This window comes from Plectropomus leopardus, chromosome 16 (assembly GCF_026936395.1).
Source record: "Plectropomus leopardus strain MGB_pleo_1.0 chromosome 16, ASM2693639v1, whole genome shotgun sequence".
In the NCBI taxonomy this organism is placed as follows: domain Eukaryota; kingdom Metazoa; phylum Chordata; class Actinopteri; order Perciformes; family Serranidae; genus Plectropomus; species Plectropomus leopardus.
In genome coordinates, this window is record NC_142191.1 from 6664233 (window position 1) to 6677413 (window position 13181).

A 13181-nucleotide genomic window follows, 5' to 3' on the forward strand; every position below is an offset into this window, starting at 1 on the left:
AAAAAAGAAAAACAAAGGAAGTCAAATGGGAGAGCATAAAAAAATAGAGCTGAATACAACAGCGGGAATGCCTCGCACTATACTTTTATTCTGACAACTGATGCTTTTCTGAAGCTTCTCCTCGAGTTAACAAAGTGCAGATGTTTGGAGAGAAATAAAATAAAATAAAAAAATGTGAGTATCTTTAGACTGACAGCCAATTGAATAAGATCTACTTCTCCCTGCAGTTGGAGGGGCATTAGGAATAAAGCTCAACCGAATGGATGGGTCATACATCATTGAGCATTACTTGTACTGCGCTGTGTCTCTAAAACACAAATTGGATTACCTGTGCACCCACGCGGATCACCCGAATTGGACACGGACAGACATGGGCATACAGGACACACACACACACACACACACACACACACACACACACACACACACAGAAACATATATCCATGCATGTGCAAAATGCATGATGCAAACATTGTAAAATTCACGAATCCGTGGGGTTTTACTGGGCTTGCAGTAAAAGGAGTTTAACATAGAGCATCTGCAGTCCATCTCAAATTGGGACACACACACACATACACACACACTGCAATTTTTGTTCCCCGATAATAAATGCCACATTATTGTGATGTACAGCGGAGGTCCACATCATATAAAGGTTGCCGTGATGGAATCTCCGTTTGAAGCTGCCGGCCTTGACATGCGAAATCAGATCCTAAAACTGTTTATGGCGCTATGAAGCCAGACAGCATCCCTCCTCTCTGGTAAACAATCCACTGGGAGCTGATGAATTATTAGCCAGGCATCCAATAAATCTGAATACTCATCTCTCTAAACAACCCATTTCTGGATTTGGAGTTTTTAGAAGGCAGTTTTTTTTGTTCATCACAGTCTGGTGGCCAAGGCCTCGGTCTCTGCAGCTGAGATCATCACTGATGCAGCAGCAGCAGCCTCAATAATGAATCCAGGACTTTACAGCCGGCCACTAATTGAGCCATTATTATTATTTGGAACAACACATTTTAAATGGAGCCTCATAACAATAGGTCACACCCAGTGTAAACTGAGAAGCTCATTGTGCAATCTAAAACGTTGTAAAGGCCACAGTGACTGTTGGTTTAATAGGAAATGAGGTTTTTGTTATGCACTGATACTATCTGCGGTTTTTGGTGATCAAGCTCTTAAGTGCTTGTACATGGATCAAAAAGCAAGTTTGTTCTGATACCAACAGAGAAATAAGTTGGTCTTTGGCATACTGAAATAAAATCTTCAGGCTAAAAAAGAAAACACACAGTGAGGGGAGTTGCCGCACAGCAACTTCAAACCAAAGAGACGTTCAAAGCAAACACAAGCCAAATCAGAATCTTGATTTTGACTTCAAAATAACATTTTGTTTTTCACTTTTTGAAAAGTCATGCGAGTTAATTTGAGAAATGTTGATATTAAAATATATGAACAAGATTTTGGGGATAAAAAAGAAACTACAGAGCCAGCACATTATTATGTAATCACAGTATGTAAACAACTACAGAGGGTGTTTATCAGTATGGGGTTTAGTTATGTTTGTTTCTCTATCTTGTCTCTCTGCCCAAACAATTTTCTAAAAACCCTCATTATCATTTTTTTAAATATTCATTAATTTTGCAATTTCAACAAAGATTGCTGCCTGAAAATTCAGTGAAAACCCCAATAGGTTTGTTTTAAATGCCGCTGCAACTATCAGTCATTTTTATTGTCAATTATTCTCTGATTATTTCCATGATTAATCAAATAAAATGTGAAAAAATAGTGAAAGTGCCCACATTTTCCCAGAGGCCAAGGTGACGGTTTTAAATTACTTGTTTTATTTGACCATCGGTCCAAATAGAGGCAGACCTGCCTATATGCAACTTGGGCAGCCATCCAGGGTGCAACCCAGAGGGGTGGTGCCAAAATTAATCAAAACTTTTGGGTTTTTTGATATTCATGAAAATTAAACAAAGGGAAATAATGGAGTGGAGTGTATGTGGAGAGCATTGGTGTAAGAAAAAAATGAAAAGGGAAAAGCTATTTGGAGCGCTTTTGCATTTCCTAAAAAAAATCTTTAAAATAAATACTCACTTCTAAAAAAATACTATGTATTTAAGGCCCTTTAAGCCAAGTGCAATCTAGTTCCATTACACCGGAGAGAAGGCAGACATCTCTACGGCCGATACCTCCAAAACTTGCACCAAAACAATTTAGAATGATAAAAAGCATTTGGGGGAAGAGGAAAACTACGTATTTATCATTTTGGGGGTGAACTGTCCCTTTAAAGCTGTATATCTGCCTCCCTTCAGTGCCTGAGAGCGACATGGCATTGTTTGTTCTAAATGGTGTATCTGTTATTTTTAGGATAAAACTTAGGGACAGGCCCAGATCTCAAGAGCGGACTCCCTGCTGGTTAAAAAAGGCCATCTGAAATCTGATGCTAAGTGAGCCGACAGCAGCCTGTGGTCATTGTAATCCCCCCCAGAATAAGATTATCCCTGTGTGCCAACAGTGGGCCGGGGTGGGCCGGGCACTCCCATCAGCTATGTGTCTAAAACAGAGCCCACTGAACACCTACCACTAATCTCTGTACACAGACACATGCTGACAGCCTGTATATAAACTCAGCCCCAACTGGGCTTCAGCATCAGTCCCCTGTGAGACACGTGAAGTCTCTGAAGTGACGTCTTAAACATCAGCACAAAAATGGACCCGAGAGCAACGGTTTCTCTTCTTCTGGTGCTGCTTTTGGGCCTCTGTAATGCTCACCATGTAAGAAACAACTCACTCAGCATAGTTAAGAAAAGCTTGTATGCACAATGAATGATACATCTGACAAAGGTGATAGACCTTTGTCTTGATTATTTCATTAGACTGAGTTTGAGTGCTGTGAAATGAAGTAAAATGATTTACTTTTCTATTTTTTCCCACAGGATCATGGTGCTGATAATAGTAAGTGACCAAACCTCAGTGCATCTATTTAACAAAGTGTGTCATTGTGAGAACAAAGCTGCATGACTTATGTTTGCTTTCATCCAGAGATCTCAGCGGATGCTTCACACAGGGAGGACTTTACCGCAACTATTCTGAGGATGAATAATGGTGAGCATTCAATCGTAATGTTAGAGCGTGGAAACATTTCTAGCCCTTTTTACACAGAGATTGTGCTTTAGGACCCCTACTTAGTCCCTTCTTTGTGCCTCCTTTGGATTTTTACACAAAACCAAATGACAGTAGGATCATCCTGCAACAATGTTTGATTTTAGACAGCATGCCGGCATCACAGAATCTAAACAGGTGTGACGAGCATGATATGTAACACAACAGCATTGGTCTCTCGTGTAAGATATAACATACGTGTCAGCAGGGCTTTCTAAACAAGAACAAAGGCATAACATTGCAATAACAATGATATTCCTGCCTTGAACAGTGTGAAAGGGGCTTGTGTCTCACAATATGAGGGCAGATTTTCTACATTGAGTAACAGAGACCGTATATAGTGGAACTGGATTTCTTGATTTGACTTTACTGATGTTCTGCCAGTTAGATTAAACGCATTTTTGTTTTTCATTGTAATAGGATCTAGTGATTTCCTGCTGGAAGGAGATGTGTTGATTCCAAAAACCAGGAATGCTATGAAGTGCTTCAGTGAAACGTATACGTGTCTATGGCTCAAGTCTGCTAACGGGATGGTGGAAATCCCTTTCCTTATCAGCTCCAAATATGGTAGGTTTTATTTTTTAAGCACTCTGATGTCTCTTTCAAACACTGAATCTGTGATGTTACTAAGTCCTTATTTTCATATGTAGACGACAGCGAAAGGAGTGCAATTTTACGTGCCATGAAGGATTTTGAACGCAAAACATGCATTCGCTTCATTCCACGTGCAGCTCAGAGATCGTACTTAAGCATCGAACCAAGATATGGGTAAGTAAATGACTAAAGCCAATCTGAATGTGAAAAGAAAACACAGATGTATAAGTAGTGTACATAAATGTAGTAGGACAGTCAAGATGATTTATCTGTTAATGGAAAAGTAAAGAGAAAATACACTTATCTGCACCTATCCAGTATATTAGGCATAATAAAAAAAGCCCCAGGCTGAGAGCTTTTGTAACCAACAGTTTTGGAGTGCTACATTCAGACTCCTTTCACAAACATTTAAATATCCGGGACTTAAGAAAATTGGTTTGATTTCTTTTGAAAACATGGGAAAAGGCAACTTGGAAAGAAATGTCCAGGAAATACAATAAAAAAAATTTAGTAAAAGGTGGCAAAAAAATGATGTGGGGAGATAAGTAGATTTTTTTTTTCAGGAAAAGATGTCCAGAATTATAATTCCTATAATTATAGGAATAATTAAAACATAATTCAAAATAATGTTACTCAAAGAAAATATTTAATTTTATTTTTCACACTTTCTGAAGATATTTTTCTTTTTTTACCTGTCTTTTTTTTTTGCTTATTTTCAGGTAATTTTCGTTAATTTCTTGATCATTTTTTGCTCATTTCTTCTTTTGTACCTCATTACATTTTTCCTATTTTTTTGAGAAATTAAGCAAATTTTGCTCAGTTTTCAAAGGGTTAAAGGGTAACTTTGGTATATTTTAACCTGAACCCCTATCTTTTGTATATAAGTGACTTATGGGAACAACAGTTTTTAAAATTATTCTGGTATTGATTGGAGTTAATTAACGGTGCACAAATGCCCTGAGTGCTTATAATGTAGCCCGTTTTGCCTCTCACTCAATACCGGACCAATTTTAAAAACTCTTGTGCCCATTTCTCCTTAGACACAAAATATGGAAAAATAGGGTCCAGTACTGAGCATCTACAAAGCAATCCAGTTCAATGTTTGTTTATTTCGTTCCCCTTCATATCACAGCTGAACAGCAAAGTGAGGCCACAGTAAGATTTCGTTCAAACACAGTAACATTAGTAAAGCTATTTAAATTAGTTTGACAGCAGAACAGGCTCTGCATCTCAGGCTTGCTTTGGTGGTTTCCGGTTATATTCTGTGTAATGTGGTCTGTGCAAAGGAGTGTCAGTACAAAGAGCTACAAAGAGATGCAAAAGTGACTACAAAGAGATGCAAAAGCTACAACAAAGAGATGCAAAACGGCTACAAAGAGACACAAAATGACCACAAAGAGATGCAAGACAACTACAAAGAACCACATGAAAACTGACTTGTGACTCTAATCATTTTGCATCCATTTCAGTTTGATTTTTTTTCCTTTGTCTCATTTTCTGTCCATGCACGCAGGGCTAAAAGCTGCAACATACACAGTGCAGCATCACTCTTGCCTTTTACGACAGCAGAAGTTTTTTTTTAATCCAGCCCTCTTCCCTTTAGCTGGTCCAAATGCTACCTAAACATTTGTCGGGTCTTCTCTGTGACCTCTCCACAGCAAACAAGAACAGAACAAAAGAATCTGCAGGTTTAGCTTCACAGCAGCAGTTTGCGCCTATTGTTCAAATGACGTCCCTGTAATTGGAAGAATTCAGCTCCCAGCTATGTTAACAAAAAACATAAATACACTCCCCACACACCATCGGAAAGCTAATTATTTAGGCATGTACACACAGGGTCACTGATAATGTAAATTACATGAATTTATTAATCAAATGTCAAGTTGCATGTTGCATATTAATCATATCTGTCTCCTTTTCACTGTCTGTTCTCCGGCTGTAGCTGCTCCTCTTTGCTGGGTCGTATTGGAGATAAGCAGGTGGTGTCGCTGCAGAGGTTCGGCTGCATAAATCACGGCATCATCCAGCACGAGCTGCTGCACGCGCTGGGTTTCTACCACGAGCACAACCGCAGCGACCGCGACCAGCATGTCAGGATCGACTGGGACAACGTCAACGAATGTAAGAATCATGCTTCAGTTGATTCAGATTGATATATTTAATAAACTGGGGAACCTTTTGCCTTGAAAAAGGAAAATAAATATAACCAAATATCTTAATTTATGTTTACTTTATATCTAATTGTTAAGTTTACTTGAAATTTAGCTGTATTTACTTAATTTTCTGATGTTGTTGTAACTTAAAAATGACAAGTGGAAATAACTTGTCTATTTTAAGTGTTACTAACTTCAGTAAATCAAGTCAATCTGACTTAAACTGATCATGACATAAAGGATTTTGCATGAAGTTAAGAGATCTGCAAGTTTTTTTTGTGTTTTTTTGTGTTTAAGAAAATACAAATCTGACTGAATAGTTTGCACCCAGCAGAATACAGATATACGGTACAGTAAAACTGTTTTATTGAAGTTGCTATAATTGGAAAGATTGATTTAATTAAACATCATTTTTAAGTAGTAACAACTTCACAAAGTTAAATATTACTACATTTAAAATAAACATAAAAAACAGATATAAAGTTAACATAAATTAAGGATAATGTTTATATTTACTTTCCTTTTTTAAGGCAATCAGTTTCCTAGATTTAAAAAAACAAAATATTAAAATCAACTTGTCAGATTTTACAGTGTCTGTTATATGTATTGATCTTTTGTTCCACCAGATTTTGTCTACAACTTCCAAAAGAAGAACACGAATAATCTCAACACTCCCTACGACTACTCCTCTGTGATGCACTATGGAAGGTAAAAAAATGTTGCTAAATCAAATAAGTCAATGCTGGACAAAATTCTATTTCGCAAACAATCCTCCTCAATTATTTTTATTATTGAATCTGTAGAACTGCCTTTGGAAAGTATGGAGCCGAGACCATAATCCCCATCCCCGACTCGTCTGTTCCCATCGGACAGAGAGAGAGACTGTCCGAAATCGACATTCTCAGGATCAACAGGCTCTACAAGTGCTGGAGTTACACTGGATAGAAGATTACTGCAACATGTTTTCATTCTGGCATTCATGTGACAGTGTGAATACATAAAATAAAGTATTAAGGCTTTGCCTGATTTCATGTCTTGAACTTATTTGTGGCTTAAATATCGAGGAGGTCATTGCGACTCAGTCAATACAATAAATACCCAAATTATTTTTGATGTTTCTTACAGAAACAGCAACAAAGATCCTTTCTGACTTTACAAATCAATCCCTTTATCTCCATATATTAGGAACAGCTTTGTATGTATGCAGTAAAACCCTGTTTTATATTTGTTATTGCCACACTTTTTTTCCCATTAGTCCATGTTACTGTCGGTATGAAAACAAATTTGGGAAGTGTTGGCGAAAGACAGAGAGACGAATTTAATTAGATACAAAAAGACTGAAGGGCAAATATGTAGCAATATCTTCATAATTGAGTTCATTTCCATTTGGGCTCATAGTAATTAAGTTTGGGATTTGTACACAAGTGAAGAGTACAGTGTTTTATCAGTGGATCAGTACTGCAGTGCATTTGCAGGGCTCTCTGCAGAAAGGCAGGGATGTGGTCGGACACGAGATAAACCCCTCTCCTACTACTCCCTAACACTGCAGAGACTTTTCACTCGGCCAAATCCCACACTCTTGACTGTTTCTTTTTTTTCTTCTTCCACCCTTTGAAATCCTACGCAATGTTATCCTTGTGTATTCACCCCCAGTGAGAGCGAGCGCAGCGCCGGGTGAGAGAGGAGTGGCGGGGGAGTGTCAGGGTGAGATAAGGGAGGAGGACGTCTGGGAGAGAGAGAGAACAGATTCCTATTAAGCAAATTTCCCTCCTCCCGTGATGTATGAACAATCACGACAGCGTTGCATGTATTCCTCCAGTGTTTGGCTTAAACGCAGCTAAAGAGGCCATGGCACAGCGGCGCTCGGAGAAAGCCAGTGATTCTGTATAGTTCAGATGGACACAGGCTCTTTAATGTTTCATAAAGTAGTTTCAGTTCATATCAATCGTTCTTCGCATGAAATATTTAGAAATCTGCTTGTTTATTGAAATATTTAACACTGCGACTCTGTTCATGCTCCAAGAAGCTCTGGGAGACTTTGGGCCGGCTGGAAATTAAGAGTATTTCTGCAAATCCTGATTAAAGTAAGATTTCCAATGAGATCCCATGACTGAAGTACAAACAGGCCACCACTGGAACACACTGTGGCTAAAAAAAAATCACTCGATGAAACTAATGAGAGTCATCTCTCCGGACTGTGAGGCTGATGTAAACTGAAACACATCGAATGGAATATTTTATCTTTCCTTTGATTGTGCGCTACTGTGCCTGCTTTGGTTTCAGTGTTACTGAAGCCTTATAAAACATTAAAGCGTGAAAGCCTGATCTACAGTATATTACCTAACATTACTGTCATGTGAGAGCAGCTTTAAAGCACTGCCTGTAGGGCTCTTACACTTTGACCCTATTTAAAGGCCAGTGTGTATATGACCAGCAGGGTCTCCTGTAGGTTGTCTGGTCTAATGAGAGCGGCCCGAGCGTGGGCCAAACGCGGTCTGATCTGTGATGTCACTGGTAATATGCTGGCAGGCCGTAACCGCTGGCTGGCTGAGCGGCTCTCACCGACATGTTATTAACACAGATCAGTGTACCTGCCTCTCTTCAAACACGATAAGCTTCAACAAACAGCTCTCCTCAGTTCACTGCGTGAGCTGCCTAATACCCGACCAATAGGAAATTAAAGACTTCTCTGTGAGTGGTGCTGCCACCTCAGCCGGTCCAACCTTAGAGACAGTTTCAGAGGTTTTAGTGAACGAGGCGGGCTTTTAACCTCCCGGGGATAAAATGTGTTCAGCAAAAAAAAAAAGCTTTTACATGTCTGACTGCAAGCTGGTAAATAAAGAGGAAAAATGAGCAAAGTTACAGTCTTTTAGTACCTAATTCCCCTTGTTTGGTATGATTCCTTTTGCAGCTCAGCAAATAAACAGTCTGGGGAAATATAAACAGGGAATTTTGCACTAAAAGGACTAACTTTGCAAAATTCGCCCTTCATGTGTCTACGTCTGCATGAACTGAGGTATCTCTATTTGCACAGAGCGAGTGTGGATTTTATCTCCTCTCTTCTACATTAAAGTCGAGGTAAAGTAAAATCTGAGATTTTCATCTAAACACATGATACATATTAGAAAACACTTATTACACCAAGAAAACATGTGACTAGGTACTATATCATGCTGAATTGTGGAGTTCCACCTTAAAACTGTTCTTCACCATTTAGATAATGCAACAACACCTGGGATACGCCTCTCCCCTACACTTTATAAGAACTAGAGCTGTTGAGTTTTGTTGTTGTTTAGTTTATGTTCCACCGGAGTAACTCGGTCCCCTTAACAGTACATAACGGTCACAGCATATTCAGAAATCCTGAGGGTATGATTTTCAACAATGTCAAAAACACAGACGCTCCTCTTTCGAATAAACTCACTGTATGTATTGCACAGCATGCACCACACAAGGTCAATTTTTAGTCTTTACTGGTGGTTGGTGACTTTATTTGAGCTGCTGGTCTGAAAACAATATGATATCTTGATGGTAATAATTGATTTTGTATTATGGCTAAATTCCACCGGGTCTGTCTGTGCTGTGTTACAGCGGCCTCCGAAGCCGATGACGGAAATTCCAGACAATGCTCGTGATTCCACCTGCCGCGCCTCGGAGTGTCTCAGCAGCATCACAGATGCAGCTTGCCGCTCCGCTCTGCACAGAATATGCGCCATGTCAATTTTTGCCAGAGATGGACAGCAGCCGCGTCACCCCTCAAAAAGCAGATCACGCCAGAGAGCAAGTCAAGCAGCGGGGCATCCGTACAGTTTTCAAAATGAAACGCCTTGCACAGACTAGGGATCGCCTTTCACTAACTAACGTTACATCAACAGCATCTGCTCCTCCTTCTACCAGCCCTCTGTATGTATTCTGTCCAGCAGGAGAATTAATGCTCCTGCTAACAGGCACTGTACATGAAATAGACAGAAAGTAGATAATAATTAATAACAGCACTGCTTTTTTAACAAAAACACAGTTAAAGTCTCCTACATATCTATTTCGTTCATAATTGAATTATTAATTATTCATCCGTATAATTATTAAGATTGAAACATTTTTAACTAAAACACAGCCACAAATTGTCAATCTATTCCACATATAACTGAATTTTCTTTTTTTTTGTACTGATCTGCATAATTATCGAGATGCGCCTGTTTTCTTTGGTCCACTTCCTTCATGGCTGGACTGTAAGCTGCAGCACAACAAAGTGGGTAAAAATATAATTTAACATAATTTAAACAGACAGAAAAGAAAAGCATTTATATATGTGGCCTATTCAGCCATGTATAATCACAAAAATTAAGGGAAAATTACCACAAAATCAAGAGAAAATGACAAAATTAGGCATTAGTGCACTAAACATGTTTCTGAAAACATTTTAGGTGGGAAATAGGCAACATGTTAATAGAAACGTCATATTTGATCAGCACTGCACAGTTTTTATAGTTTGACTTGCATTTGAGAATGAGAGAGAGACAGACGGATAGATGGCGCTCTCGATCTGCTTCGTGTGCGTGGTGGCGGTGGGCGTAAGAAAAGGCAGAAGTGCAATCTGTAGTTTGAGCAACAGCCTCAGAGCCAAAAAAAAACAACAGGATTTTATCTGGAAAATGAGCACATACTACCAACAGTTATGATACTAAACTGGTGATACAAAATTCGTATCCTTCCCTTTAAGAGAGAAAAATGTGAAGCTGCCCTTTAATAAAAATTCAGTAATAAGATAAATAGCATATGGTAGCTTCCTCCTGAACAGAATTAAACCAACAGGAATTAGAAAACAAACAAACAACAGAAACAGTAGCTTGCGAGGATCATTTGATTCTGCAATCTGTGGTGTGCTACTGCTTTCAAAGCCTGTCCTGGGTCACTGGCGAGCCAGCCGTTTAGTGCCCCTTTTGAGAGAGATGAAAGCGGCGCTCGCGAAAACAAGTAAATTTAGTTAAGGACGCAATCAAAAGAAATAACAGATTGGCATACAAATTCTGAGAGTCTTTGTTGTTGCCCTGCAGGACCCAGTGGAAACGATTAGCGGGCTGAGAGATCGAAGGCAGCCAAACTCGTAACATGTGCTATTGTTGAAGCTTTCATGAAGTTTCACTTAGCTTCTCTTCTGCAGATCTGAGGAGCCCGAGGAGCCATATACCAACTTCTAAGATGTCTGAATCTAGAATAGCACACTGACAAGTTACTGTCTGTTGTCACTGCATTCTCAAATCTCATAAATATTTCATGCATCGTGTTCACTGATACTGAGACTGCGGCTGACATTTTTTTAAAAACAGGCGATATGAGGAGATCTGGACTAAAGGAAAATATAGCCGCGTAAGGTTGGTGATGTTTTTAGTGGCCATGTGGCATTTTAAGGATTGTTCATGAAGGAGGGAAAGTCCTTTTTGAGTTTCCATTAGTTGCACAATCATGTGCCATGTTATTTAGCCACCTCTACGCTATAAAACCCCTAAAAAATGTGTTGTTTTTTTGCACTATTGATTCACATTTTTAAAAAAGACATCATAACAAATATTAAGGTTTTGAAAATAATATTTCTATATTTATTTATAGTTCATTTAATTTGTAATTCAAGTTGTGAAAAGGCAAAAAATGTTATTTGATCTACCTTAAGCAATGTCTTGGCTTTGAACAAAAGAAACCTACTGATTAAGGTGTTAATAAAAAATATAGTTGGTACTGAATCAGATATTTAACTTGAGAAAAGTTAATAACATTGCCTGTAAAAAAAAGTTTAAATATCTCCAAATTTAACTTAACTTTTTATTCTGTCATGATCCTGCTCATTATCATCATTTAATTATTTATCTATTTATTTATTGCAAATGAAAAAAAGTTGTGACAAAGTAAAAAAAAAATGTTAAATTTTTTAGAATAAATCATCTTTTTTTTGTGTGAATGTAGATTTCTGGCTTTGTCCAAACAAATATTTTTGATTATGATTTCAACCAAATCATGAATATAATTTGAGAATAACCAATACATTTAGCTGAGACAAATTAGGGTATTTTTTAGGTTGGTCCAAAGCATTATTTTTTTTTTAAGTGTATCCACCTCCAGCATGTCTGCGCCAAAGAGAAATGATGTTTTAAAAAGGCCTTTGTAAATGTGTAAATCAGACTGAGGCATTAGTCTACAATCCCTCTGAGCTGTGTTCGCGAGAGCCGCACCACATCTCTGTTTGTCAGCGCTGAGGAATTGCAGCTGTCGAAAATGATGCGGTCCCATTAGTGACGGAATCCAAGCTGAGACGGAGCCAGACAGAAAGCCGCTGTGGGGACAAGATGATAACAAGGTACTCATTGGAGATGTGAGGGATGGTGTTTGTGCATCACTCTCTGTGTGTGTCTGATGAGAAGGGGGGGGGTGGAGGAAGAGATGGAGGGGCTAAGATAAAGAAAGAAAGAGAGAGTGAAGAGGCGTGGAGAATGAGAAAGAGAGGAAAACAGCGAAGGGAGAAAAAAAAGGATGGGAGAGATAAGACGAGACAAATAGAGAGGGGAACAATGACACTGGGGAGTAAGACGGAGTGACTGGGACAGTAATCAGAAGAAGGCGACACTGAAACAGATGAATCAAAGCGGTGACTGAAGCAAGCGAGCTGACGGGAGACGGAGAACGCGCCAATAGCCGGTGCCCTGACAGACTGGCAGGTTTATTCACAGAGAGTAACTGATCTCTGATCCCGTGGATCGGTTCACCTCTGAGCTGAGCCGTGTGCATCATAGCGGGATAAAGACACATTACAAATGTCGCAAAGGAAATTACTTCATTCAATGCGGCAAATGTGACTACAGCGGGCTTTAATGTCACACTTCAGAAGAAGCTCTCGACAGCACAGTGCTAAAGCCAGGTGGACAAACTCGTAACAAACAGGAGGACTGACCCACGGTATAAGTGCATCCTGATTGTACGTCTCCACCAACCAGTCAAGTTGCAGTCTGCATTAATGTCTGTCCAGAATCATGTAATTGAGACTCTAAAGGGAATTAAATAGCAGGTATTAAAGAGAAAGTGTTGTGCAAATCCTTATTATGTGTAATGTTACAATTATCCCTGTGCGATATAGTTTTAAAATAATATGACATTATTGTCAGGCTGTATCACGATTCACGATATATATCTCTATATTTTGAAATCTCCTGTTAACTACTGTAAACTACTAAAATACAAAATCATTAAATGAACTACCAGTTCATCCTTGAGTATAAGAGA

General features: G+C 38.9%; 2 protein-coding genes across 3 annotated transcripts in view; one reads left to right on the plus strand and one right to left on the minus strand.

Moving 5' to 3' along the window:
- Nucleotides 1-13181, minus strand: part of LOC121955372 (MAM domain-containing glycosylphosphatidylinositol anchor protein 2) — a 252880-nt gene that overhangs the window by 196272 nt on the left and 43427 nt on the right. The window lies entirely within an intron of this gene.
- On the plus strand, nt 2680-6926 carry LOC121955371 (low choriolytic enzyme-like). Its single transcript, XM_042503301.2, has 8 exons — nt 2680-2778; nt 2940-2958; nt 3046-3108; nt 3586-3732; nt 3816-3933; nt 5702-5880; nt 6539-6620; nt 6716-6926. Exons 1-8 carry the CDS (start codon nt 2713-2715, stop codon nt 6855-6857), a joined length of 816 nt encoding a protein of 271 aa, XP_042359235.1. The 5' UTR covers nt 2680-2712; the 3' UTR covers nt 6858-6926.